Genomic DNA, 27,279 nt, shown 5'->3' with positions numbered 1-27,279 from the left:
AGCTCCCTCAGTGCCTACAGAGAAGCTCACAAGAAAAATGTCTTCGCTTCATATCCTTTAATATTCCAGTGAGTCTTGAGGATAAAACATTTTTAACCATCTAGTGTAAGTTTTAGAGATTTCAAACCACAAAATTCTAGGTGACACTTCCACCTGCTTTCAGCCCTATCACTGTTGTGAGTTTCTCATGTTCTGTTACGCTCTCTGAAAGAGCCAGGAGTGCTTTGCTTGCACTGGAATTTCACATATTTTAATTTTAAGCCACATGTATGTATTGTGGTGTCAAATTTTAACATCTTGTACTTTGCAAAAGATACAGTAAGTGTCTTAATAGCTACTGTAAAGAATGAGCTTCGTAATGAACTCGTTGAGAGAAGCATAAAGCAGCTACCATACCAAAATGTTTGCATAATTGAAGTGGATGCCTAACATTGACTTAATTTTGACTCCAAAGCAAAGCTAAAAATGCTGTAGTTGCTTTTAATACGAATGTATTAATAAGACTTTTAATCATTGCCTGGAAACAATTTAATGTGGCATTTTGAAATATTTGCAAAAGACAGCACAGTGCAGAAGTACTGAATTGACTCATCTATAAGAAATGCTGCTGAAGACTACAAAAACTAGTTTCCTTTTTGGAACACCTGATTAAGAACTTTTTCATCAATAGCATGCATGGAAAAAAAGATTCACTCAGTTTGCATTTTTCCATAAAAACTGAAGGGGTAACTACAGTACACCACATTTGCTACATGAAAGGAACTTGTTTGATGCACAGAATTTTACTGCAGCGATGTTAAAAGCACAACTGAGGATATGATGAATAAAATATGCGAAATCTCTAGTATTCAGCAATGCTGATCTGCAAATACTTCTGTGCAACAAAGTGAGAAAATGCTCTTGTAGTGAAGCATCTGATCGTTTTATGGCTTCCTTGCATTCACAGTTAAGATTCTAAGTTGAAAGCTGCTTGTTTTTTAGTTTTTGCAAATTATAATAAATTCAAATTGACTAATTTTTTTCTGATGGAAATGACTCTTAACATTTCATTCTCTGAAAATATTATCAATGACCAGAACAGTTGCAGATCAGGAGTGCCCTGCACTAGAATGATAGAAATTTAAAACAACAACAAAAAAAAAGTTAGAAAACCAACATAAACTAGAAAACTAGAAAAACTCAGGTATCTCATCAAGGAAAATAGGAATAAAACATGACTGAAGGTATAGAAAGCCAAAAAAATTCATGTCAGACAAACCCATGTCAGACGGCAAGAATTACTTTTTTAGTAAAGTCTGATGGTGCTGAAAATTCTTAGAAGCCATTAGGACTTCACCCAGTCAACCTTTTAGGAAGATTACTCTGCTGCATGTTTCTCTGTATACAGTGGAAGATTCTAAACGTACCATATTTGTGAAGAACTCACTTCACAGCCTGTCACAACAGCCACAGTAATGCTGCTACAAACAGTAAGCTCATAATTGTACCTCGTTTCTTGCCTTAGGAATGTCAACATTGTAACTGTCACTATACAAACCATAGTGCATCTGGAAGACACAAATTTAGCTTTTATTTGAAGAAGTTTGTTCCTAGGTTTTAGTCAATTTTTCCAAATATTTGCAATGCAATTTTAATAGAGTTTTGTATTATAATTAGAAGCTCTTTATTTCATAAACTATGCGGAAATGCACTGTTTTGCCAAAATACACAGAGATGTTTAACTCAAGGCGTACACCAATGAAACCAACATGGAAATCCCCATTTGTTAATGATCTGACTTTCTTTGTAACCATTTCCCAACCACTGGCTTTTAAAAGAAATCACCTGGTCTCTCTTTCTCCATCCCCTCCTTCTCCTAATGTTTACCTACCTTAGAAAGTTTAACCTTTCAATAACATTGATAAAGTCAGCTGAATATTAACTTAATGCTTGACTGAATTCATACCACATATAATACATTAGTGAATGGAGCTAAACTGAGCATGACATACAGAAGAGTTTTTTGACACACAGCTAGGAAAGTAAAGAATTAAGCTAACTCTCTATAGGAAGGCACAGAGCAGTACTTAGGAGCTATATGCTTGTGTTATCTTGCAACAAGAAGAGTGCATTCTGAATTTCAGGGACTCTCTTGCTTTTTCTCTTTTAAAGAACTCAAATCATTACATCTACCATCTGTGGGGGAAAATAAATTTACTTAGCCTTATTTAAAAGACTCAAGTCTTTCAAGAAGGCAACTAAGGATTAGAACAATTCAGCACTTCTGTTTTTAGGCAGCTACTCAAGCACACCTTAAAAAAGAAGTGCATAGATGAAATGGGAAGCTCATCTGCACAGCTTACAAATTTTAAAATAAGGCTTTTTCAAGGATCTCTTCCTATTCATCCACATTTTTTTAATGACTTCAGAAGTTGTTGAACCATAGATCAAGAAGTTAATTGTAAGGAGCAACTTGTGGTTTGGGATACTGAACAATACTGAGATGCACACGAACAGCACTTTTGTTGCTCAAAGGCAAATAGGTTGAAAAGTAAACATTTTCAGCATGTATTTCTACTTACATGACAATCATTAATTTTATTATCACCGAAAGAACAGTATCACATTTCTAAAACGAGCAGATTCTCAGAACAGTAGATGACAATGATAGGTTGGCAATGCTAAATATTTTAAAATAAGGAGAGTTTTTAGGTCACAAACATACCTGCACAGTCAATTTAAGACGTGGCAGAAGATTCAGTTCTTAGATTGAATGTCAGATGACCTATTTACACTGAATGCTGCAGGTATATGACTTCAAGTAGGTTTTCCATTCTCATGAAAACAAGTATTTGGAGAAGGTTCCCTAAGCCTCATAAATCCTTCAGTACTGACCTTATCTACCAACTGGTTCAGCACTTAATAGTCTTACAGAAGTTGTTTCATCCAGTGCATTGTAAGCACCAATGATACTTTTTTGTTGTTGTAGCTGTTGTTAAAACTTTGGGGATTATGAATTTTTTTATCCAGTTTGTTACACGGTGCTCTACATCCATAGTAAGATCCAGCAGATGTCAGGTAGATGAGGAAGAAAATAGATATTTTCTACTACAATTAGTTCTGTGATGTTTATCCACATCCTGACTGGCTTCTGTGAATTATATCTGTTCAGACATGCTGATGACAGTATTACAAATGAGAGTCACTAAACGTCCTTTGATCAGATTTCCCAAATGACAAGTTCATGCCAACTCTTCAAAACACTTTCGCTTCTAGGCTTTTTAATGTCAGATGGAATGAGCTGGACCAACAGAACTGAAATACTGAAATCTACTTCAAACAATAATCCTTCCATTTATTTCCAACATTTTTTGGACTGCCAAAAGGAGAAACCTGGCAGCCAACCCTAACACCATCCATAAAAGCAAAACTGGAAACATGATGGCTTTGGACGGTCCATACAGACATTTTTTTCATTTGGCTTTTCCAATGTAAAAAAAATACTTGTAACTGGATACATAACTTCATTTTAATAGTACTTCTGACTCAGGATTCATTACTGACTGATACGCATTTATTTTTTTATCCTTCATTTCACATTTGCTAGAAAACTGATAATAATGGATTCTGTCCAAATGGTTAAAAAAAAAAAAAAAACCCCAAAGATAATAATGTGAGAAATGTATTTAAAAAAAAGAAACTATTCTAATCTAACTCTGAGAATTATCAAAAGAATATGTGACTATCAGATTGCAGCCTGCAGCTCTTGCAATAGATTACAGCTTTAATGCCTACTCATTGATGCTCTCTGCTGAGAAAAAAAACGTACGGTAAGAAGCAAGGTAGGCTTACATTTGAAAGCACATCTGCAGGTAAGTTTGACATTAAAAGTAGAAGCTAATAGCCAGTTTTTGTTCAAAGAAGGAACTGCGCATATAAAGGCTTTGCAATCTCTACTGAAATGTTTTTTGTGCGCATATTGAAGACTTGCATTTTCCTGAATGGACTTCCATAAGACAGCTTACTGCTTGGATAAATGGTCTGATGCAGAATTGGTGCAAGATATTTTAAGCAATTACAACTGAACTAGAAATGTGATGTTTTGGAAAACTTACAACTTTACAAGCAACCAGAAATCCTATCTAGTCTTGCTTTGATTCTTACATCACTTCCAGCAACTCATGGAAAAATGTCTCTAAAGAGCACAAGCATGTAATTTAAATATTCTGACAAATAATTTACTTATCTATTACATGACGACAGTCAATTACTATACTGTAGTCTTCCAAAATCTTTGTTCTAGGAAACGATTTATTACACTTAGTATTTCATTTTAGGATGCATTGATTTCATACTGTAAACAATCAATATTTTGTCATTAATGCACTGCCAGAAGATGAATGGTTCTGCTGTCAGTTCTGCTCAGTTCTTCCTTTCTGTAATCCAGTTCAATCAGAAAACACAGCTCCAAGCTAAGATCAAGCTAGCTCTCTCAATAGTAGTACTGTCAAGAAAGATTGCCTAGATACAGAAAAAAATCTATCAAGATGGTGAAAATTTAATTTCCTCCTTTGGAAAGGGTCCAGAGGAGGGCGACTAAGATGATCAAGGGGCTGGAGCACCTCCCCTATGAGGACAGGCTGAGGGAGTTGGGCTTGTTCAGCCTGGAGAAGAGAAGGCTGCGGGGTGACCTCATTGCAGCCTATCAGTACCTGAAGGGAACCTACACCCAGGAGGGGAGTAAACTCTTCAAAAGGGCTGACAACAGCAGGACTAGGGGAAATGGTTTTAAGTTGAAGGAGGGAAGATTTAGGTTAGATGTTAGGGGGAAGTTCTTTACTAGGAGAGTGGTTAGGCCCTGGAACGGGCTGCCCAGGGAGGTTGTGGATGCCCCGTCCTTGGACGTGTTTAAGGCCAGGTTGGACGGGGTCCTGGGCAACCTGATCTGAATGTGTATGTTTGGTGGCCCTGCTAGGCAGGGGGGTTGGAACTACATGATCCTTGGGGTCCCTTCCAACCCGGGTGATTCTGTGATTCTGTGTGATTCTGTGATTTAAGAACTGCTAGCAAATGTTTGCTTTCGCATTGTATTCCAGAACATGATACAGAACTATCTGGGTTCCTTAAACACACTGTTTAGAAAACCTGGCATTTTTCATATAAATGAAAGAAAAATCATTACCTACAGTTACAGGCCAGAATATCAAAGTATCTGAACATGCTCCACATTCATGGATTTCACCATGGTGAAGCACGGGGGTTTGAAGCAGATAACAGTATGGAGCAGAAACAAGGCAGCTTCCATCACTTCAGGCTTCATAAAGATAAACAATGTGAAAAAAGGTCACAGCATGGACAAATTCCAAGTGTTTATGATACTGAGTGGAACTATTTCACTGGAAATAAACTGAGCAGCAAGTTCTACTGACATTTTTATGGTTTTCTCCAGAGAAGCTGTGAGTAGCTAAACAACTAAGCTCAGGAAAAAACTGGATTGTAGCAACATGGCTCACATGCAAAAAAGCTTATAATAATAACTTCAAAGATGAAAGAAAGGCAGTCTCTTTACATCACCTTTTGTGATGTAACTGAAAATCCTGAAATTTAAAATTTCCAAGATTCTTAACTGAGAACTACAAGAAGCGAGAAGTCCTATCACAAGAAAATATCTTATACAATCTAGAAATAAAATGGGGAGAAAAGTGCTACAGTTAAGATCTGTAGCAAGGATGACTTGTGGAACTGACAAAATCCAAAATTCACTACGGGTTTGGCAATGCATATTTGATCTACACGTAAGCTATGTTTAACCAGATGTCTCACTGCAAATCTTCACATCAGAAAGCTGCTACCTCTGCAATAGCCACAGACTGCTACACACAGTGATTTAGAAGTGTTTCAACTGCATGCTTGCAGCCAATAGGCAATATCAACACACTGATCATTGTCTGAGATTGGTCCCACCTTTCAAGTACATTCCTTACTTGTATAAATAAGTAACATAAGTCATATAAAAGCACACCTGTCTGAATGTTCACAGTCATTACAGTATAACATCTGAAACCTAATCTATCATTAAGTGACTAGGTAAACCATCACAGAGAAGTCTTGGCAACTTCGGGAATATTTAACTATGTTGCTGCAAAAAACAACGTGCCAAATGGTAAAGTTGGCAATCTGTGATTCCTAAATCATACAAACTTACCCGCCACTCTTTCGTCCGCTTCCCTATTGCCGTCGTCGGAGTATCTTGCAAAATCTAAGGAATCAAGAGTACTGATGCTTCCAGCGCGATCTTAAGAGAGAAGAAAGAGCCGAAAAGCAAAAAACAACTTAAGTCTTAAAGAGTTGACTACTTTAATAAGGCAAAGCATCTCATTTCAAAAACTATTAGTAAAAGGTGAACTGTGCTGCGAGAGTGGAATTTCACTACGTTTTCCATAAAGTCTGTCTGTAGACAAATACATTTCCCTTTTCCGCTTGTAAAGACAGCATTTCTGCCCTTGCCACAATACAGCAGGAGCAGCATACAGAGCTCCTTCCCTTTTCCACAAGGGCTAGAGACTTTGCTTAGATGTAACCGAGCAAACAATAAGAAATAGATTCAGACCGCTCTGTAACAAGCTGCAAGCAGTTCTCTTCCCCTTTGTAGTATTTTGAAATTTTGAAACATTAGCACAGCCAAATGCTGTATTAACTCTCAACTCCATCTATTAAATTCAGTACATACCCACTTAATAGAACATTAACCAAGGACTGTGTTATAGCAAAAATAAAGCAAGACCAGCACAGTTCATAGTACTGCGGTTTTAATATTCATGCTCTAGAATTTGATTTTTAAATCAAGAAATTCAGTAACCAGCAAAATGCTTTGATCTCGGCTCTACCGTTTTCTTTTGATCTCCCCCTTCTTTCATTAGAAGAAATATGCAGTAGAATTGCTCAAACAGGAACAGAACCCAAAAAAAGTAGAATATATTCATGATTTGCACGTTCCACTGTATCAGGTACTTTAAACCGCACCCCTCCTTTCAAAACTAATCTCTGTGTAGCTCTCCTGAAATAATTTTAATTACATTAGAACTGTTGTCACTTTAACAAAGAGCAAATTCCACTTGGCTGTCAAAAAACAAAACAAAACAAAAAAAAAAAAAACAACCAACTGCCAGCAGGAATAGAAGCAATTTCATCCCTTGTCAGTCACATTCTGTCATGACTAACACCACAGAAAACATGTAAAATGGAAAAGAAGTAATTCTATACTGTGTCAAAAATTAAAGAATCTACTAATGTTTGGGGTTTCTTCACACATTTAAGCCTTACACTGACACATAAGGTCTTGTGACACCTTCTGTACACAAACCAGCACCAAAAGGAAATCAGAACATTTGGATACACATTATTTTGGTTACTTGCAAAACTTTACATGGGAAAACAAGTTTCCTAGGTCAAGCAGAATAATACAGCACCAAACTGAAGTGCCTGACAAATGTGTAGATATATACACACACATACACACACACCACAGTTAGAAGCGATTAAGGTCAAAAGAAAACGTGACTTTTGAATACATGGCATGAAAGTCTTCAGATCTGATATTACAGGATGCCTAATGCTGCTCAGTAAGTACTGTTCCAATTCATTTCACTTGAAATTGGATAAAATTGAATTCAAGGCTCAAGTTAAACAAAGAAACAGCATACAAATAAAGATTTCAATGACAAAAATGGCATTTGAGAAGGGTGACCCAGTCTTATGCATACTATTATTGTGGCAAACGCACAGAATCATTTTCTACGCCTCTTATCCAGCAGTAACATCAGAGTAACAGCTGCCAAACTTTCAGGAAGCCTACCACATAATAATTAACGGCTCATCCAAAGCTGTACATGGAAATACATTTTCCATCCCAAAGTCCAAAAAAGAAACCCAGCAATGAAACACAAACCTGTTTGCCAAAACAGCAACCAGAAATTAAAAGAGAAAAAAAGTCTGTATCAAGACGTACACAACAGAAACCATATAAGATTGTACCAACAGCTGTAAATCTAACAACTCCCAGCCAGCAAATATGCACCACTCTTACATGATAAAAGGTCCTTACAGAAACAAAAAAAAAACCCTCAACAACCATGTACTTTGATGACTTTAACATCCAGAAAGGGCCTTAAACATCACACCTATGTGCACACTGGCAATTTCTAAGTTTGAAATTCGTACATTCATCATTTAAACTCCCCCTCACCATCTGAGTATAGACAATAAAAGAAACATCTGAAGCCCTCCTTACGTATGGGTTGGTACATACAGCTCCTTCATACATAACTTACTTCTCAAACAGGTAAATTAAACTTGGTCTGTCTGCTTCAACAGTGTGGAGCTAACAGAATCTATCTAAATTTAAGATTTACAATGAAAACCACCTTTTTATCTATCATCGTGGTGGAACTTGAATTTAGACTGAGAGAGGTGTAGCACAACTGTATAATGAAAGAATATTAGGATGTTATAATCACAAAATAAGCAAGAGTTAGGCAAAGCAGAATATGATAACAAAAGAGAATAAATAGAAGGCTTACCCCTATCCTGGGCTCACTCACAAAACTCCAGCAGAGCTGATCTCCAGAAGAGATCCTTGCCTACTGGTAGCCAGCTCTTAAATAGGTCTAGGAGGGCTGGAGCCTGGTTCCACCCCTTCTGGCAGCACAGGAGAATTGCCTTCACCTGTGCTCCTCTGGCTGACTCATGGCTCGCCTCAGGTGATCAATCAGAGGTTCAGGCCATGCCTCAGCAGTGCCCATACAACAACCAAGCAAACGCTGAAGCAAAAGCACCATAGCAGCATATGCACACAGACTGAACACCAGCTTCTCAGATCAGTGTCTCTCAAAGCAATACACAATGCAGATGTAGGAAAACTATAGGGAGTGGTGAGATGCTGGAACAGGCTGCCCAGAGAGGTTGTGGATGCCTTGTCCCTGGTGGTGTTCAAGGCCAGGTTGGATGAGGCCCTGGGCAGCCTGGTCTGGTATTAAATGTGGAGGTTGGTGGCCCTGCGTGTGACAGGGGGGTTGATGATTCCTGAGGTCCCTTCCAACCCAGGCCATTTCATGATTCTGTGAAATTACAGCTCCTAGAATGCAACTCAAGCTAAATGCTTAGCTTGAACAGTGTAACAAGGTTTTTATTACCACTTCACTACAGTACACCACCTTTAAAATAGGTAGTGTGGCTCTTATACCAACCAGTTCCTGCTACATTGGGGAGAGGCCACTGGGCTGAAGCACTTGGGCTGAGACATCTCCGGGCCAAACCGGCTCCTCAGGCATCTCTGCTGAGGTTAAGGGCCCTGCCAAGTGACAGCTATAGAGAAAGCTTAGTCACCAGCGCTCTACTGGGCCACAGCTCCTCAGCAAAGGTGCTTCAGGCAGCAGGTAACTTGTTTCTGCCACCACCTGGAAAGACGGGCTCTCAATGCAGCCAGATGAGGTGAGGTTCAATTGGCAACTCCTCCTTCTTGTGCTCACACTGCAAAGCAGTCAGTGCCACATGAACCTCAGCTATATTGGCAGCTTCTGCCCGGGGCACTCATGTTACTAAGCCAAGTGGAAAGCAGGCAGCAAAAGGATCCTCTCCTTCCACCCAGTGCCACAGCAGCACCAGTGACCTCTGTCTTCCTGGTACTATGAGATGAATTTTGGAGTTATTTCACATGTTGAAACTGCTGAAGAAACAGAACCAAATCCAACATAAATATAAACAGTAGGTTTGAACAGCAGAGAGGAATTTTTGGATGGAGGTTGAGGGATCAGCCTGCAAGATCACCTGTATAGCAAAGAAGAAGGAGACAGCTAACTGAAAATGGTGCCCAGGAAGGTGAGGGCTGACAAGCATGCAGCATATGGTATCAACAGCAGTCAAAGCACACACATGCTGGAGGCTGCCAAAAGCTAAACAACAGCATGCCTGCTCCACTGCTTCACCTACATGAAATGCAACTGTGCAAGAAACTGTTGTCTCACTTCCTCCCACTTTCTTTGCAGGCAGCCATCAGCGGATGGCTTTTCTCCAAAGACTAACAGCAGCCCCCAGAAAATTATGGAATAACATTGTATAGCCTCAAGGTGTGTGCTTCTATAAAGCATATATCCACACAGAAAGAAACAGAGGCCGAAAACAGCACTTCCCTACAGACAACACATGGCTTCACTCACTGAGAAAACTAGCAGGGCTGTTAGAAGAAGAAATAGGACAGGGAGAGCTATGCTCAGCACATGCAGCTCTAGTAAGAACTACCTTCAGATAAGTTGTGTTAACTTTCTGATAAGCTGATAAGAAAAAGAAGCACTAATTTCATAGGGAATAATGTATATTTCTTTAGATAATGTCTTTTTAATAAGAAAGAAAAATCTTAGGCTTATGTTATTTGACAAGGATAATAAAGGCAGAACCCTGCAGGGAGAAAGCATGCTGTGGCTGAACTCCAGTTCTGCTTTAACAAAAACTAAAGTGGCACAGTAGTAGGAAACCATCCTGCTGTTATACTATGCACATTCTTACTAGCAGTTTGCGTGCGGATTTTCTATTTGTTTCTCTGGTGTTCTGAATTGAAACACCTTTCTTTTTAGTCAGTAATTCCTTATAAGTGATCAGTAAAAAAAAAAAAAAAGCATTATCAGCTTCATGTTTCAGAATGTCAAAACAGTGCAATAAGCACTGACAAGCAGGTATGAAAAACCCCATGAAGTGCAGCACTGCAAGGTGGCAAGAGAGAGTCACAAGTGTGCAAGCAAGAAAGATAGGGTTTGATTTTTTAGATCTCCTGTAGTGAAATGCCATGAAATAGAGTGGGATTGCAACACAGAGCCTGGGCAAATCTGAGCCATTTGGAAAGGGATTAAGAAAAATCAGAAAGCTGAGAATCACACAAATGACACTTGATCAAAGTTCAGAAGTGTTCTTCACTTCACTTCATTTTTTTGGAAAATGCAACTACTCTAATTTCATTTGTGAAGTCTAAAATCAGGTGGATCATCACATTTTGCACATTTTGATTTATTTGTTGAGATACTGCCTCATTCCAGAGAAAAGTAACTTTGATTCCCTTTTTATTCCCAGACTCGTTACTTGTGATGCAGGCAGATTCCACATGACAGCTTCTGCTCCCTGGACACATTCACCTCCTCCTTTCACTTTAAGGTGAGTATAACTTTCTAAAGGAGGAAAATGTTAAGGAAACAAACAAACAAGAAAACCCCAAAACTCTAAAAGTGGTAGTGCCTTCCAGTGACATATATAACAAGAAAATCATACAGAATCATACAATGGATGGAGTAGGAAGGGACATTAAATACCCATCTAGTTGCAACCACCTCATCTAGTTTCAAGCACCCCAAAAAGATTAAGTTTCATTCACTCTGATGGTTGAAACAGTTTATTTCCATTTGTTTATCTAAAGGGATTCCAACAAGGACCATACTAACCACAGTTTTAAAGTACATGAATTAAGCAAGGACTAAGTTGCTGTCTTACACAAAGACTATTTAATAAGGCACTTGTGTAGAGGTATTTCTTAAACCACTTGAAAACAAACAAACTATATCATCAAAAAGGCTCAAAAAACAAAAAACAATAAGTAATTTAGAAGCTATCTGCATTTACTTTGCAAACACCTAAATTAATTTAAAAATAACTAGCTGGTAGAACAGCTAGGAAGTTGTCATCTTTTCCCCGTGATGATAAGAAGCCTTATCACTGTGTACCTAACAAACCTAAACAGTGCATATGCAGACCAAGAACTTCTTGAAACAAGAACAAGGGTTGATACACATGTAAAAGACCAATCCACTCGGCATCTCTACTTGTAAGCATTCACCTGAACTGCAAAGCATCTGTAACCTGAAACAAGACTTATCACATTTTAAACCAATCAGAATAGTAACTGGCTGCCAGCAATTTTATTTTGATCAGCATCATAAGGAACAAGAGGCAACACAAAGAATACTTCCCAATAAAATCCAAAGGTAGCTCTTTACTGAATGTTCAGCATACTAGGATCAAATTATTTCCATTTTAGACCAGGTTTTAGGTGCATTATGTGTTTTTACACAGAAAGAAACAGTTGCAAGAAGACAGCATAGGAAGACAAACTTCTCTGGAAACACTACAAGTCCCCAGTCCATTAGTTTGGCTAAAAACTTCAGCTTATCAGGCTATTAGAAAGCCATCATGTAGGCTCTTCCTTCCTCACACATTATTTGGAGGAGGAGGAACAAAGATCCACTACTTTCCACACATACAAAAAACCAGAAATAGAAAACAACAGAAACAACAACTCTGTAAGACACTAAATGTGGCTAGTTAGTAGAGTTTTACTTGTCGTTTATTGTAGCCTTAGTAAGCAGGAATACAGCCTAGAAACACCACAGACCTGAAAAAACCCATCATGGAGTACTGTTAATTCTAGTGGACACCAGAAAATATTTATACAGAGAATTCTGAATATTTAAGGTGCAGATTTCCAGAAGCTTCGCATCTGAAAGCGCTGACATATTTATCTTTTACTTCAGAGAAGGTTGAAGTGCTCCGACATTGGTATTAGAAGAACTGTACAAGCAACCTGATCTACCAGAAGTAATTTATTTGACAACAAACCCTCATCACTAAATTAAATTTTAATGACTTAGGATTTCAAGCTTAACAAGGCCTCCTTGACATTAGAACTCTTAAGTTGTACTTCTCTGCAGCTATGGATTAAAAAGTTACTCTTCATTCTTGAACTGATCATAGAAAATAAGCTTTGCAGAAAAAGAGTATAATAGGGAATTGTTCATGTTTAATATTTTTAAGAATTAAAAAGCTATGATTATTAAACCAACAGACATGCTTCACTTTAAAGTAACATGTAACAGTAAATGAGACTCCACATTTTACTAACTGTCACACAAAGTAAGCAGTTGGGAAGTAGAGATGACAAAACCATGCAATTACAGCTGTATTTGAGAGAGTCAAGAAAAAAATTCAATATAAGATACTCTCAGATGCACAAGAAACAAAAAGCTAAAAAAAAAAAAAAAATACTCCTTACTGTAGTGAATTTTAACCTACAACCCACAGGCTGTTATCAAGACACGGTTGAGGTTAGTAAGGGTGTGATTCTTGGCAATTTTAAGAGCTTATCCAGATGAGTTGTGCTATTGTTCTGAGTAAGCTCTCCCTCCTCCCAGCATATATATGCAACTTTCCTTACACGGAGGAACCTCGAGGTCAATCTCCACACCCAAAGAAAAATTAGGCCATAAGGAGAGCGAAGATTTTTTTTTTCTGCTGTTGTTTGCTTGTTTCTCAGGGGTTTGCAAGTCAAAGACACTGGAAAAACACTTTGCTTCCATCTCAAAAAAAAAAAAAAAAAGCTGTGCTCCAGGAAATGTCAGACTGTTGCTTATTGTTATGCTTAGGATATCCAATGTATTTTTAAGTAAAAAGACATAGACACACCAGAAGTATTCTCGTAACAGATCCCAACTGACAAGATTCCTTAGAAACTACTTGGATTTGCTGCTTTTATCTTTTTTCCCCTGTGCTACACATACAACTGTTAAAGCTCAGGTTCAGGCCTGAGAAAATTCAAGTGTATGAGTACACATTTTAGATTTGTTTCTGTTGTTGCTAAAGAAGCCAGCAGACTAGGCATACTATTTACCTTAAACATTCAAAACCGAGACTAAACTAGCCATAACAGTCACTAAACTGATTTCTTGCTTTCTTCTAAAGACACCAGCCTACAAAAACATGTCCTTGAATAATCTGCATCCTCAGCCATCCTGCACAACATCAAGGCAGACGGGTGCAGAAGCTGAAGAAACTGGAGACAAAGACCATCTGGGACAAGGAATACACTTTTTCCTTTATCCTTTTTCCTTTAACTTCCTTGTGTTTAAACTCCACACCAGCACCCAAATGCAAATACATGTAAGTGAATAAACCAACTGGCAAGAGGGATCAGCATTCACAGATGTGGAACGAAACAGAGACCTGAACATTTTCATTGGAGGATCTTCTACACTAATTTAAAGAATCAGACATCATTAACACTTCAAAACACAATTATTGATTCAGATCCTATATTTGAGGTTGTGTTGTGTAGCAACGGAAATAGACAGATTGTGTAATATATTGTACAATACAAATGAATAAATTAGTTGAGCTATTTAATTCCCCATAAGCGATACAGCAGCTTTCTTTACTCTAAGCCTTACCAGATTTCATAAGACAAACGTGGAGCAACATTACTTTGAAAAGTCTTAACTAGATGCTGAATTTTAAAGTTGTGACACGTTTCAACCTGCTCCAAAGCTGAGCACTGCTGGATCACTCAGCAATGCAAACCAGATCCATGGCAGCAGTTACCTCACCTTGCATAAAACCCGAGGAAGAAACAGACTTACTGGTCAGATTTCTAAAATCCGCTTGAACTTGCAGAAATTCACAGCAGATGAACATGTTCCACATTGCTACACTAACTCTCATGTGGAAATGGGAATCCTATAAGTCATTCATCCCATTGAGCACTGAATTCTACACACCTAGCCTATGAGCTTTGTTTTACTACAGTAAGCATTCTTCTGCCCTCTCCCAAACGCTCTTGCTAAATGAGACCAGATGAATTCTCAAAGTTGCTATGTGCTAGAAGGAAGTTCTCAGACAACCATCACATTAAATTGAACTAAATTAAGTACAGCTAGCAGAATAAAGTTAACTTTCAGCTATCAGAGCAATTAATTTACAAGATATCCAGAATTTTTAACAAGTGTTCAGGATGTTCATATCATACTAGTCCATGCAAGGAAATCCAAACCAAATTGAAACCTACTTTGTATCTCTAATGAGCTAAGAAAATTTGTAGAAGATGTGAGAGAGAACCCTAAAACTATTTGGAAAAAAAAAAACAAGTCTATGCTTCATGATCAATTTAAATAGCCAGTATATGTAACAAATGCTTTGCTAAATACATTACAGTAGTCCCATAATAGAAGCACAGCAGAAGCTCATGAGAAGGAATAAATGCAAGTGGAAAATAACAAAACACATTCACAATTGACTTAAGACACAGGTGCACCCCAGCCGACCACACAAAGAGCCACACTAACAACAAAGACACTGCTTCAGTGGGTAGCTTACTGCACAAACTCGGACAGAACCCAAATTATTTGAGTCTCAAAAAATCAAGCTGGCCCTGCTAAAAGCCATTTAAGCACTGCTGCAGCGAGCAGAGATCCAGACAGCATGGCACCCTGGGGAAAAACACCAAACCCAGCATGGCTCCCTGCGGTGTGCTTGAGCTACCAGAGCTTCCCAAAACAAGAGCTAAGGGAGGAGCATGGCACAGGGGCACTTCTTCCAGCTCCAGACCCCAGCTGGCCTCAGCAGAAATTAGAAAGCATCAAAAGAATTGAGTAAACTCCATATGTTCAGCTGCAGCACTGCCTGGCCTCAAGCATATTGATCAGCTTGCATTACAAGGATTTTTCCATTCTCCATAGTAACCCAGATTCCTGTTATATTCTCTGGTATCGAGCTAAACTACCTTCCATTAATTCAGCTTAGAGAAAAACCAAGCCTAAGGCTGGATCTTATAATTGCGTATAAACATTTGGAGGGAAGATGCAAAGACAACAGCGGCTCTTTCCAGTGGCAACCAATGCAGGGTGCAGAAGCAATGGGTACAGCTAGAGCAAAGAAGGTGCCTCTGAACATCAGCAATCATTTTCAGGATGAGTGAGCACTGGCAAAGGCTGCACAGAGGTTGTGGACTCGCCCTCCTTCGAGGTATTCAACAGTTGTCTGCCAAATGAGAACACTTGTCAGTCTTCCCCCTGCCCCACCAACATCAAACTCACATAAAAAGCTATTTGCTACATAAATAAGAATTTCTTTTGCTCTCAGTTTTTACGTAATAGCACTTCCTTCAATTCAAAGGTGAAGTTTTCAGTTGTGTCACCATCATGCAGCAGTGCATTGCAGGAAGGGAGGAAGTAAATTGCCTATCCCCTATGGTGTGCAGAGGGGAAGAGACTTCAGTATTTCTCCAAGGCTTTTTCATCTTGGGCTATTTAAGATGAAACAAAGAAAATAAAACAAAACATCTCGTCCAAATTCAGCATACGTTTATGTCATGTCTCAGAATGTGTATCATAATTAAAAATACAAGGCCTAAAAACTGTACTGAAATTTTTAGCTTATGTCAGAGTGGCATCCAATGCAGTTTATCAAACCTGCATCTTTACAATATATCTGAAAAACAAATACAAGGCATACATTTAATGTAAATAGTTGCAAGATAAAACAAAACAGAATAAGATTTACGGATATCTCTACCTACTGATAGGAAAGAGACTTCTGGTGCTACATTCAAAATAGTTCCATATATAAATAATCTAAGTCAGGACGTATTAGAAATCTTAGTTTAATTTGAAAGTACGAGAACTTCCTGCAAAAAATACATTTTTTTCCATATTTTCATAGATTCCAAGTTTACAAAATACACTAGTTACAACATTTGAGCTAATCACAATGGACTCTGCACACAAGCCAACTTCTGATACCCCTGATACCACTACCTAATTTATCATGGCTTGCCTGCAAGCACTAGACAAATCTTTTAATACCAGGCAATGAAGCTCGTATAGATTTCCAGCAAAAACTTTCTCAGTGGAATAGAATTTACAAGTTATATCTTCTACCACAAAACTTAATTCTCAGAGGAAGAGAAACTACAAGAAACTCTGCATACTTTATAGAGAACTGAAATTACATGCAGGGAAGCTTAAGAAGCTTCCAAAAGCTGCTCTCAAACACAAAGCCCTCTAATCTTCTTGCCTTCTCCCTTCTCTCCACAACACCAGAACTGGTAGGAAGGAGCACTCATTGCTTCAGTGCAAAGTTTGCTCACGTTGCTGCAACTTTCTAGCAATGCATGGTTAAACTCACACAAAACTGAATTAGCTACAGCACCAGCCTATGTGCACAGGTTCACTTCTGCTCTCCCCACACAGAACGTTAGCAGCAGCTCTGGCACAGGGACAGAACAGGAAGCCCAAACTCATGCAGCTACATTCCCCAGAAGGAATGTAGCACCCTAAGAGAAGAACACACAAATGAGTTACTGCAAGGTAAAGTATAATCTGAACATAGGGAACACTTGCTATTCAGTGATAATGATATAAACCTGCCCTGCTTTGCCCAACACTGTCACACTTACTTCATACTAGCTTACTCCTTTGTGTGGCTATACCATTACACTAACCTATCTTCAGGTCTATCAAAGTACCCCAAATCATTCCAATACAGATACCAGCCAAAGATTAAATGTTCACTCACTGAATGCAGCCATCAACAACTCCATTCCTCTTTCTTTGGGCATTACTTAGAAGCATCTTCCTTTTTGAACAGTCTTCTGTACTTTAGAGACAACATTTGCTGTCCCCCATCTGTCACTATCGACAGGTTTGGTTCACTCTACCTACACCCTTCTATCCTGTCCCTCACAAAGGGAGAACCCTTCCTTACACAGATACTGCAGCCACCATCTCACCCACAAATCATCACATGATCTCACAGCTCCTGGAGGGGCAGCAAACAAGATCACAGGTATTTTTGGTTACTTTCATAAAGGTATCAGCAAACATTTTAATATAACAAAAGCAATAAAACAAACAAACCCAGAAAAAAAAGACAACCCTGCCAACCAAAGAACTAGTCACAAGAACAACAGATATTACACCTACTTCCTCATTTCCAATCTTAAACTGCCAGTTAAGCTGAATGAACAGGTATCCCTGCTATGGTATGTACTCAGAACAAAAATCTGAGTGAAACACTGATGATGACAAGGGCTCATGCCCAGCCACACTTTCACTGTGCCTGCAACTCAGCATTCAGGGCTGCTAGAAGACACCCCTTTCCTACAGCAGCATCATCAATAAGCTCCTCCCATGTGCAGCAGGACCCAACTGAATTTCAAAGGCTATAAGCACAACCAGGGAGCTACTTCACTTCACAGCTGAAACAAAAAAAATCCCAAATCACAAACAAACTCTGGAGTTTACTGCATAGTAGCAGAATTAACTTAATATATTTATATTTGCAGGTAATTTAACATAATTGGAATCAACTCTCTAGAAACTTACAAACAACTTCACTTTGGAAATACTCAGGAAACGCAGTATCCCAGTTTAACCTCTTTCTTGTCTCTCTTTGTCATCAAAGCTGTTTCAAATTTTAAAAGAATTCTTCTTTACAAGGAAGAAATTAAAAGGCAGATTCTAATTTGTCTTTAGTACTAAAGCTGGTTCCAGGAGTGTAAGTTGCACCCCTTCAGGAAATAGCATTAACCAGGCATAGCCCACGATGCTCGAGCTCAAATTATGGCTGTCAGCCACAGGGATTTATTAACACAGCATTTGAGTCTGGGCAACAAACATGAGACATTCAAGCCACTGAATTATTTCTAAACTTGAAGTATCACTTTTTATACTGTGTGAAGGTGAGGGAAAGGGGACATGAATTTAAATTTAAAAATGTAGGTGACAACCAAAGTCTTGCAAGAGATTTCCAACGCTATACAAAGCAAGAATTTCCACACTATACCATTCATATGACCAACTTAAAGAAAGCAGTTCCAAAATGGTCTGGCAGATGTGGATCACTGCTACTGAAACCACTGAAGAGGCAAACAAGAAGTTTGGGAAGATCTAGCTGAAATACATGATATAAAGGACATGTTGTGCAACTAAAGGAGCAGTGCTGACTCCTTCACAAAGTCAGTTTGTTCTAAATTTTAACAACAGAAGCATCTTTTCCATATTTTTCAGCATAATATAGCTTAATCTCTATTTGCAGCTGTGACACTACTGCTGTTTGAAAACAGAGGTGTTTTTTTTTTCCAAAAATACAAGAAAACCTTGTCATCTGACTATCAACTGCTTTGTAAGCAAGTTCTCTGAAGAATGGCTCATAGACAAAACGGCTCTTGAGTCCCTACCTTACCACAAGATGTTGTTTAATTGCTGTGATATTTCATTACACTTTCTTTGTAGCAGCCTATAAACAAAAAAATATATGGGAAGAAGAAAAATGCCAGTACGCAGTGCGCACTCATATTTAGCTTGCCAATAACTACCTGCACTGAAATTCTCTCATTCTGTAAATGACTGGGCATACACTGCAAAGCTTCCAGTTGCTCTATAGAAATCCTAGGGCAGCATTCCAAGCATGCTTTGGATCCACTTAGAATTGCCAGTCACTTTTTCTACAACCACTCAAATTATCAAAAAACCTCAGCATACAACCACAAAGACTCACCTAAGTTGGTGGTGGTGGGAGCAGGTACAGGACTAGTGCTGAGAATGAATTCCAACTGGAGGCATCAACAGAACAACTTCTATTACATAAAAGTTGACCACATGATTATTTTTTTCCACTGAGACATAAAGTTTGAGTGACCCTGAAATGACAATCATGCCTAATTCCACTACTTTCTACATCAACCACTTCTCCAAAGAAAATTACTGTTCTATTCTCAAACCCATTTAGGCATACTGAAGTGAGAGAAAGCAACTGCAATACTCTTGCAGAAACCCTCTGCAAGTCTCCACAAATGCAGGAATAACTGTCTGCGCCTCTTAACAGAATTTAACTTCTTACTCAGGCAAACAGACAGATTTAATGCTGGATTTGACCTGTGGCTTATTTCTCTGACTAAATACAATATCAAATACTGAAAACAGAACCCTTAGAGGCCATCTAGTCCAACTCCCTTGCAATGGGCAAGGAAAACCTAGAGTGAGATCAGGCTGCTCAGAGCCCCATCCAGCTTGGGCGACAGAACATCCACCACCTCTCTGGACAGCCTGTTCCAGTGCTTCACCAACCTTATTGCAGAAGACTTCTTCCTTATATCCAGTCTAAACCTCTCTGTTAGTTTGGAACCATCTCCCCTTGTCCTATCACAACAGATCCTTCTAAAGAGTCTGTTCCCTTCTTTCTGATAGCCCTCTTTTAGACATCAAAAGGCCCCTGTCAGGTCCCCCCGAAGCCTTCTGTTCTCCAAGCTGAACAGCCCCAGCTCTCTCAGCTTGTCCTCATAGGAGAGGTGTGCCATCCCTTGCAAGATTTTTGTGGCCATTTTCTGGACACTTTCCAACAGGTTTACATCTCTTCTGTACTGAGGACTCCACATCCAGACACAGTGACCACATGGGGTCTCACCAACACAGACTAGAGGAGCAGAAGAAATAAAAAGCACTCTTGCAAAAATCTGATAACGTTCAGCCCATCATTCTTTTGCAATCTATTTTTTTTTTAACATTTGTAAATTGACTTAAATTCAGACATGAGTCCTTATCAGTTCCTGTTATCATCAACCAGACTCAGGTAGAACAGGAATGACACAATGGCTAGCTCTGTGCTAGATTCAATGAAGTCTGATGATGACCATAAGTCATCTGACTTCCAATATCACTCATTCTTAATTGCCTTTTGAAACATTTTTGAGACAAAAAGGTACACTCCAATATTCTATTATAGATTACAGGTTTCAGTACACTTACTCATAACTTTCAACCTAAGGTCTAACACAACAGTTACTTTTATTATGCCTCAGAATTATCACACAGCACCAAAAAAAATTTTTTTAGATCCTCTCCTCTATCCTTAGATGGTTCTTTTTAATAGGGGCAACCTCTCCATATCTATCATTCAGCACTTTGGCAAAATGATCATTAAGATGTTCTCAGTGTATAATATACATTGGTCTAGAACTCCACAAAGTCAGTAAATTGAGTGTCTTTAACTCCACAGATACACAGGCTGCTGTTAAATTCTAATACAGGTGTGACCAACAACTGGAAACAACATACACTAACAAAGCACAGAGAATGCTTAGTCAATGGGGTGAATCAATTGGAATCCCTAAGGATGCTGTTTCTAATGAAATAGAAATTAATATTGGTTCCTAGCCTTGAAACAGAGTTTTTCCGACATTCACCAACCTTATCATGAAAAGAACCTTACTGAAGGGTTGTCAAAGTCAAGTGTGAAATTCTAAGTACTTGTAAACAAGATAAGTGCAGTATAAGCAGCAAGAAGAAAAAAAACATGCAATTTTCAAAATATATTTAATAATTACAAAAGCTGAAAGTTTCTCTGTTGCCTCCTGTCCAAGCCATCTAGATACTACCAGTTATCACCATATTTGAAATCTTAACAGCATCTCTTTGCAACATTTGAAACTTCTTCTAAAGCAAAGAAATCATAGGACTACTTACCAAATACCTCCAGGTATCTTGGAATACACACATTTATTAACAAGTTTTTCACCATGACCACAGCCCCTCTCACATCAATACTATGCATGAGTTCCTTAAGCTCTCAGAAGTCAGGTGGCTGGGCAGCTTCTCTCTCCCAAAATGACTTCCATAAGCTACCAGATTATTAAAACTTTACTGGTCTTGAAAGCAGTATTGCTGAAGCACACAAACACTGGTATTCTAAGCCATCTGCCCTATTAAAACCCAAAAGCTTTTAAGGCCAGCTTCATGACAGTTTTCCAAATGCCTTCAACGCTGCAGAAGCTATACTCAACCATCCCCACTGCCCTTGGCCAGCACTTGGGAAGCAGTACAGCATCAGTGATTGAACACACTGCGCTGTATACGACCAGGTAATACCTGTCAAATTCAGCACCACTTCTGGACCACTGAGCCACTCCAATGCACTGACAATCTATTTTTGACAGCTTTTAGACTTCAGACATTACGCGATGGCTTTAATGGTTAATATGGTTAAGCTCAACTCTTTCCTAGCTGGGCGTGGATTTATCTTTTGTGAGCGGGTAGTAAAGAAGGCACAAAAACGCTCGTTTCTAACACTTCTTCACACCAGGCACACGAGTGACCTTCACGAGAGGCCCAATCACGTCCGTGCCCTGCCCAGCACAGCCCCGCTCCCAGCCCCGGCCAGAAGGAGGCACTTACTGAGCTGCCCGGAGCCGGGCTCCCTGCCGCCGGCTCCGCCGAGCACGCCGCCGCCCAGACCCCCTCCGGCGGGCGGCGTGCCGCTCTGCCTCTCGAAGTTGCCCGGGTTGGAGAAGAAATCACGCAGCCTGGGCAGCTCCCGGCCGCTCTCCAGCAGCTCCGTGTGCAGCTCCAGCGCCGTCAGCAGGAACTGATCCCGCAGGAGCTGAGCCGCCATCGCGTCCATCGACACCCGCGGCGGATCCCCAGCGGCGGCCCCGCCGCCCGCCCCCGCCGCATCGCCCGCCGCCCGCAAACCCGGCAGCTCTTCGGGGCTGCCCGCGGCCGCCGCCTCCTCCCGCCGCCGGGCCGGGTACGCCGGCCCTCCCGGCTCGGTACTGCTGCTGCTGCCACCGCCGGGCCTGGCTTCTTCAGGCTCGTCCTCCTCCGAGTCGCTGAGAAAAGGGTTCACGCTGCTGCCCCCGCCCGCCGCCGCCATCTTGCACCCCGACGCGGCGCTATCGAGGCGCCGCCGCGGTGAAAGCCGCGCAGAGCAGCAGCCTCTTCTGGCGGGACCGGAGCCGGGGCCGCCGCCAGCTCCCCCAGATGCTACGGGCGCTGCCGCCGGCGACTTCCCCCCGACAACCACCGCTTCCTCGGACTCCCGCACCCGCCCCGCTGCCGCTTCCGGATCCCGCCTCTCGCGAGAGCTCTCCGACCAATCGCGAGCGGCGCCCCGACGCGCAGGCCTCGCCCCTCGGCCCGCTCCGGGAGGCGGGCTGCGGCTGGGAGAGGGGCTGGGTGCGGAGGGCGGGGAACACGAACATAGCAGAGGAAGCGGAAGTAGATACCGGCGGAGCTGGCGGCGGGAGGCAGTGAGTATTGGCGCCTGCGCACTGGGCGCTCCCTGGCTGCGTGTGGTGGGGGGAGGTCCGGGACTACGCGTAGGGCCGCATGTGGCGGCTCAGGGGGAGCTTCCTGCGGCTTGGGGTTGCCCGCACGTCAGCCTCAGGGTTTTTAGCTGTCCGGTGGGCTGGGGCGGACCCAGCCCGGTGTTGTGCGGATGTGGGGCTGCATGAGGGCTGTGGGTGTGTGGCAGAGTCGGTCCGGGCCCGCACAGGAGGGAGGACGGTTGCCTGCGGTCGTCCTTTATCGCTCGGTGTGGGAAGTGCGGCTTTTTTTTTATTATTTTTTTTTTTTTCATCTTTGTTGTCCTTTGAGCTTGAAGAAACACGTGTCGTTTTAACTTTGTTTTTATGTCTTAAGCCAAATTTGGCTCTAGCTGTGCCTTCCTGGTCCCCTCCCTGCAGTCCCATCCGTAGCACTTTAGCTTTCCCGGTATATGTACTCCTGTCTGCTGTCCCTTTCAGTTTTGTTTTATCTTGCCTCAGTGCCCTGATTTAGCTCTGCTGCCTGCCTTGCCTGATTCCTTGCAGGTCAGGATTGAGAATTTTTGTGCCTTAAGAAAAGTGTCTTTGAATAGATTCTAGCTTTCATTTGTACCTCTCATGGAGCCGAGGGCTCCCCTGCGCTAATGCTCTTAACAACTGGAAGTTTGCTTTTCTGAGGTGTCTTTGCCTGCCTTTTATCTGCCAAGACCGAGAATTAGAGTAGCAAGAAGTTGTATGTCTGGAAGCATGTTGTTTCCACTGATAAAACTATAGTGTTACCTCTGGTGTTTCCTGGCAGGATTCTCTTATTACATGCTCCCTTCATTATATGTTTCCCTACTGAAGTGAGTTCAACTTGTAAACAGTACAGATTCGAGTCAGTATTGGTTTCTGTTGTTTCTTTGAAAGCACCGCATTTCTGCTAACTCAAGACTCCACTATGTCAGGCTGATTAAATGTGACATCCGTGACTAGATCAGGTTGCTCAGAGCCTTGACCTTGAATTTCATCAGGGATGAGGCATCTACCACACCTCTGGACAACCTGTTCCAGTTCTTCACTACCCTCACTGTGAAAAAACAACAACAAAAAAAAAAACACAAAAAAACCACAAAAACTTTTACATTATATCCAGTCTAAATCTCCCCTCTTTTAGTTTGAAACCATTTCCCTTTGTCCTGTCACAACAGACCCTAATAAAAAGAGTTTGTCTCCACCTTGCTTACAGCCCCTATTAATATATTTAATATAACACCAGTCTCTCTGGAGCCTTCTCTTCTCCAGGCTGGACAGCCCTTGCTCTCTGCCTGTCCTCACAGGGGAAGTGTTCCATCCCTTGTATCATTTCTGTGGCCCTCTGGTTGGATTCCAACATGTCCATATCTTTTCTGTACCGAGGACTCCACAATCTTAATATACTGGAGTTTATTAGATATTAAATATTGCTTATCTATCATAATTGCAATCTATTGTCTTTGTATTAGTATGCTATTAAAAATATATTCTTCTACTTAGTTTGCATACAATTTCCTTTAAAATGTAATCAATTTTACATTCTGTTCTTTAATAAGCCTTTTTTTATTCTGATAAAATACAATTTTTATAATTTTTATATCATAGGGAAAAGAGTAGTGGAACATGAATGTGTTGTTGCCTAAAATAAAATGCAATATATTGAAAAAGCTTTGGAATTTGATCTAAACCACAGTAAAATAGGAAAAAAATATTCACTGTTGGTACTTCGGAGTTAGGAACCCGTGAAGAAATCCTACTACTTTTCCTTTCCTTTTAAAGCATGCGCAATACGAGCTTGCTACAAGTTGATGTGCTTGTGGTCTGCCTTGTTCCGTAGAGGGAGGAAAGTTACTGATGTCCTGTAGCAGCCTCTAGTGGTGATGTGCGATATTTACAAGTGATTTGAAGATAAAGGATGATCTTTCTTATAGAGGGCTGTATCAGAAAGTCGTGAAAGTTAACAGTTCACTTTTTAAGATGGCATGCTTATCCATGTGGAAGGACAGTATAGGTAGGAAAGGGAAACAGTGAAAATCAAGTATGAAAATGGTCACTGTAAGGTCATTCACAGGTTTAGAAGTAGTAAATTCACACCAGAAGCTATGTTGCCTGAATTTATTGATGTGTTTTTTATTGAAGCTTTCTGGAAGTGCAAATAAGGCTTGAAATTGAAAAGGTGTGGTTTTTTTCCTATCACTACAGGAGTCACGCACCACCAACTTGTAAATATGCTACCACGACTGATACTGTACCAATGCTTGCATTGTTCAGCCTGCTGCTGTTCTATCGAGTATTGGAGGAAAGTGTGATGAAAGGTTTCTAAGTGAGCATATTTGGAAGTTACGGTGGAAGTTATGCATTGAAGGCTACAGTGTGAATAAATGGAATACAAATTGGAGAACAGAGTAGGAATCTGAGGATGTGCTTGGAACATACTGAGTTAGTACTGTTGGAAGAAGATGTTCTGTTCATCTGGTGCCAACAGAGGTTTATGTTATGAATTAGACTGGTAAGCTAAACTATTTCCTTTTTTTTTTTTTTTTTTTTTTTTTTTTTTTTCCTTGAGGTTATTTTCAGTTTAGAGTTGTCCATTCTGCCTCACTATGCGGACAGCTGGGCCAGCCAAAGAGAGAGCTTGGTATGGGAATAGATGCTTGGAAGCAGGGAACAGGGCAACTCTCTGCAGCTGTACTTAGTTTTTCTTGCAGAATTTGTAACTGTCAGAACCTCTTGGTCTTCTAACTGCTACTCCTATGTCAGCAATACAAGACAAAGTATTTCACCTGCTGATTTTACATATTTGGGAAGCAGATGCATTTAATTATGGAAAAGTTCCTACAGATGGTGGGTACAGATAAATAACTGCGAGACAGATGTTAATAGTAGGCTTTTGCTGTCATTATAGAATCGGTTAATTGTTTTCTCTGTGAGAGCAGACACATAATGTAGGTAGAGCTTACCTTTGTGTTCTTAAGATTGAGACAGTATCTGTCTAATAATAAGTCTACTCTTTGTAATCATCTGCTTACCAGTGTTGCCTCACTTCCTTGTTTTGCCAGCAGGGAAATTGGGAAATGGCAAATGTCTGTTTGTGACAGAAAGACGCCATACAACTTCTTTGCATAAACATTTATGGATAAACCTCACGGGGTCCTTGATGAAGTACTCTATATACTTGCGTTACTGGTTTAGAAGTTGGATGCTCTCTTGAAGGTGATGTTTAAATGTTTTTCTCCTCTTTGCAATTTGGCTATTGCAGTTTCTTTCCCCTCTTGTGCTGGTTTCCTTACGATAAAACTAACTAACTACTGAAAGCCTGGCTTTAAGATGGATTTCCCTGGGGACTTAGATCTGCAATTGCAGCCACGTGCTGCTGGAGCAGAGGCAAGATCCTTCTGAAGGCTTGAAGAGTCTGAGAAAGAAGTGTAGGATAACAGAAAGAAGGAATTTCCCTTTGAAAGCTCCCAACGAGGGAAGCTTGGAGTGATGCAGGCAGGCCGTGTGCAGGGTAGGTCTGCCGGAGCAGCGAAGCCGCAGGTCTGCGCCGCCAGTTCAGCACCTTGGAGAGCAGTCGACCACTGTCCGGCGTCTGCGGGGCGCTCGGTTCTTCCTAGATCGGCATTGCTGTAACAGATTTGTGAAGCAAAGAGGAGTAAGATATCGATTCTCCTAGCTGGCTGAGCTGAGTAATCGGATACAATGCTTCTGGCTAGTATATTGGTTGAAATAGTGCTTTTGTTCTCACGAGCTCGTAAGTTCTTTTTAAGAAACTCTACTTTGAAAGAGTGTGAACCTGTGAAATCATAATTCGACTTTAAAGCATTAAATAATACTTTCAGTAATAAAGACATAGAGAAGGTTGTCTTGTTGTCCTTTTTCCTTACCCTGAAATTATTGGTAAAATAGGCCTGTGTGCAAGATCCGGCAGATAAGTGGCTTTGGAGATATTGCATGTGTTTGGTTAACAGTTGAAAAGAAAATCTGACTTAGTAAAACAAAACTCTTCTGCGTCAACTTTTTAAATCCTTACTTATACTGGCTTCTTTAAGCACCATTTTCTTTGAATGTTTTTTTCTGTATATGTACCGAACAAATTTGCAAGCTAAATTTATTTGCAAGGTCGTCTTCTATCATTTTCCTTGTGTGTTTTTTTCTCTGTGTGCTCTACTTTAATATTTGCAGTAGGACTTTCAAGTGTTCGATCCTTTGGCCCTTTGTTTCTGAAGCGAGAAACTGTAGTGCTTGTATCTTACTTGTATCTTACTGTGTCTGTGTCTTACTGAGTAGTTTTATTGTAAATCTCTTTAAAAATATCTTGGGGGTGTTTTCAGCCTTGGATTGTCAGGGAGGTCTCCACTGAGACAGCTAGACTGCTATGGCTA

At 40.4% G+C, this 27,279-nt stretch overlaps 2 protein-coding genes across 9 annotated transcripts in view; one reads left to right on the top strand and one right to left on the bottom strand.

Annotated features, from left to right (window-relative positions):
• Positions 1–22,491, bottom strand: part of RELCH (RAB11 binding and LisH domain, coiled-coil and HEAT repeat containing) — a 71,776-nt gene extending 49,285 nt beyond the window's left edge. For all 6 annotated transcript variants that reach the window (XR_007375616.1, XM_048938515.1, XM_048938516.1 and 3 more), the window contains exons 1-2: positions 22,014–22,491; positions 6,185–6,274 (exon numbers count right to left, since the gene is read on the bottom strand). Coding sequence is in view for 5 of the 6 variants with exons in the window: in XM_048938515.1 (XP_048794472.1) it covers positions 6,185–6,274; positions 22,014–22,491 (568 nt within the window). In the remaining variant the exon portion in view is untranslated. The remainder of the gene's footprint in view (positions 1–6,184; positions 6,275–22,013) is intronic.
• Positions 22,492–22,614: 123 nt separating this feature from the next.
• The window catches only part of PIGN (phosphatidylinositol glycan anchor biosynthesis class N), a 104,506-nt gene continuing 99,841 nt past the window's right edge, over positions 22,615–27,279 (top strand). The window contains exon 1 of one of the 3 annotated variants that reach the window (XM_048938523.1): positions 22,615–22,867. Coding sequence is in view for 2 of the 3 variants with exons in the window: in XM_048938522.1 (XP_048794479.1) it covers positions 23,056–23,160 (105 nt within the window). In the remaining variant the exon portion in view is untranslated. Of the gene's footprint in view, positions 22,868–22,961; positions 23,161–27,279 lie in introns of those variants that run through there. The other 2 variants (XM_048938522.1, XM_048938521.1) reach the window with 2 other exon arrangements.

Source organism: Lagopus muta, chromosome 3, assembly GCF_023343835.1.
Source record: "Lagopus muta isolate bLagMut1 chromosome 3, bLagMut1 primary, whole genome shotgun sequence".
NCBI classification, from domain to species: Eukaryota; Metazoa; Chordata; class Aves; order Galliformes; family Phasianidae; genus Lagopus; species Lagopus muta.
The sequence above is the reverse complement of the archived record's forward strand: the minus strand, read 5'-3'. Positions and strand labels throughout refer to the sequence as shown.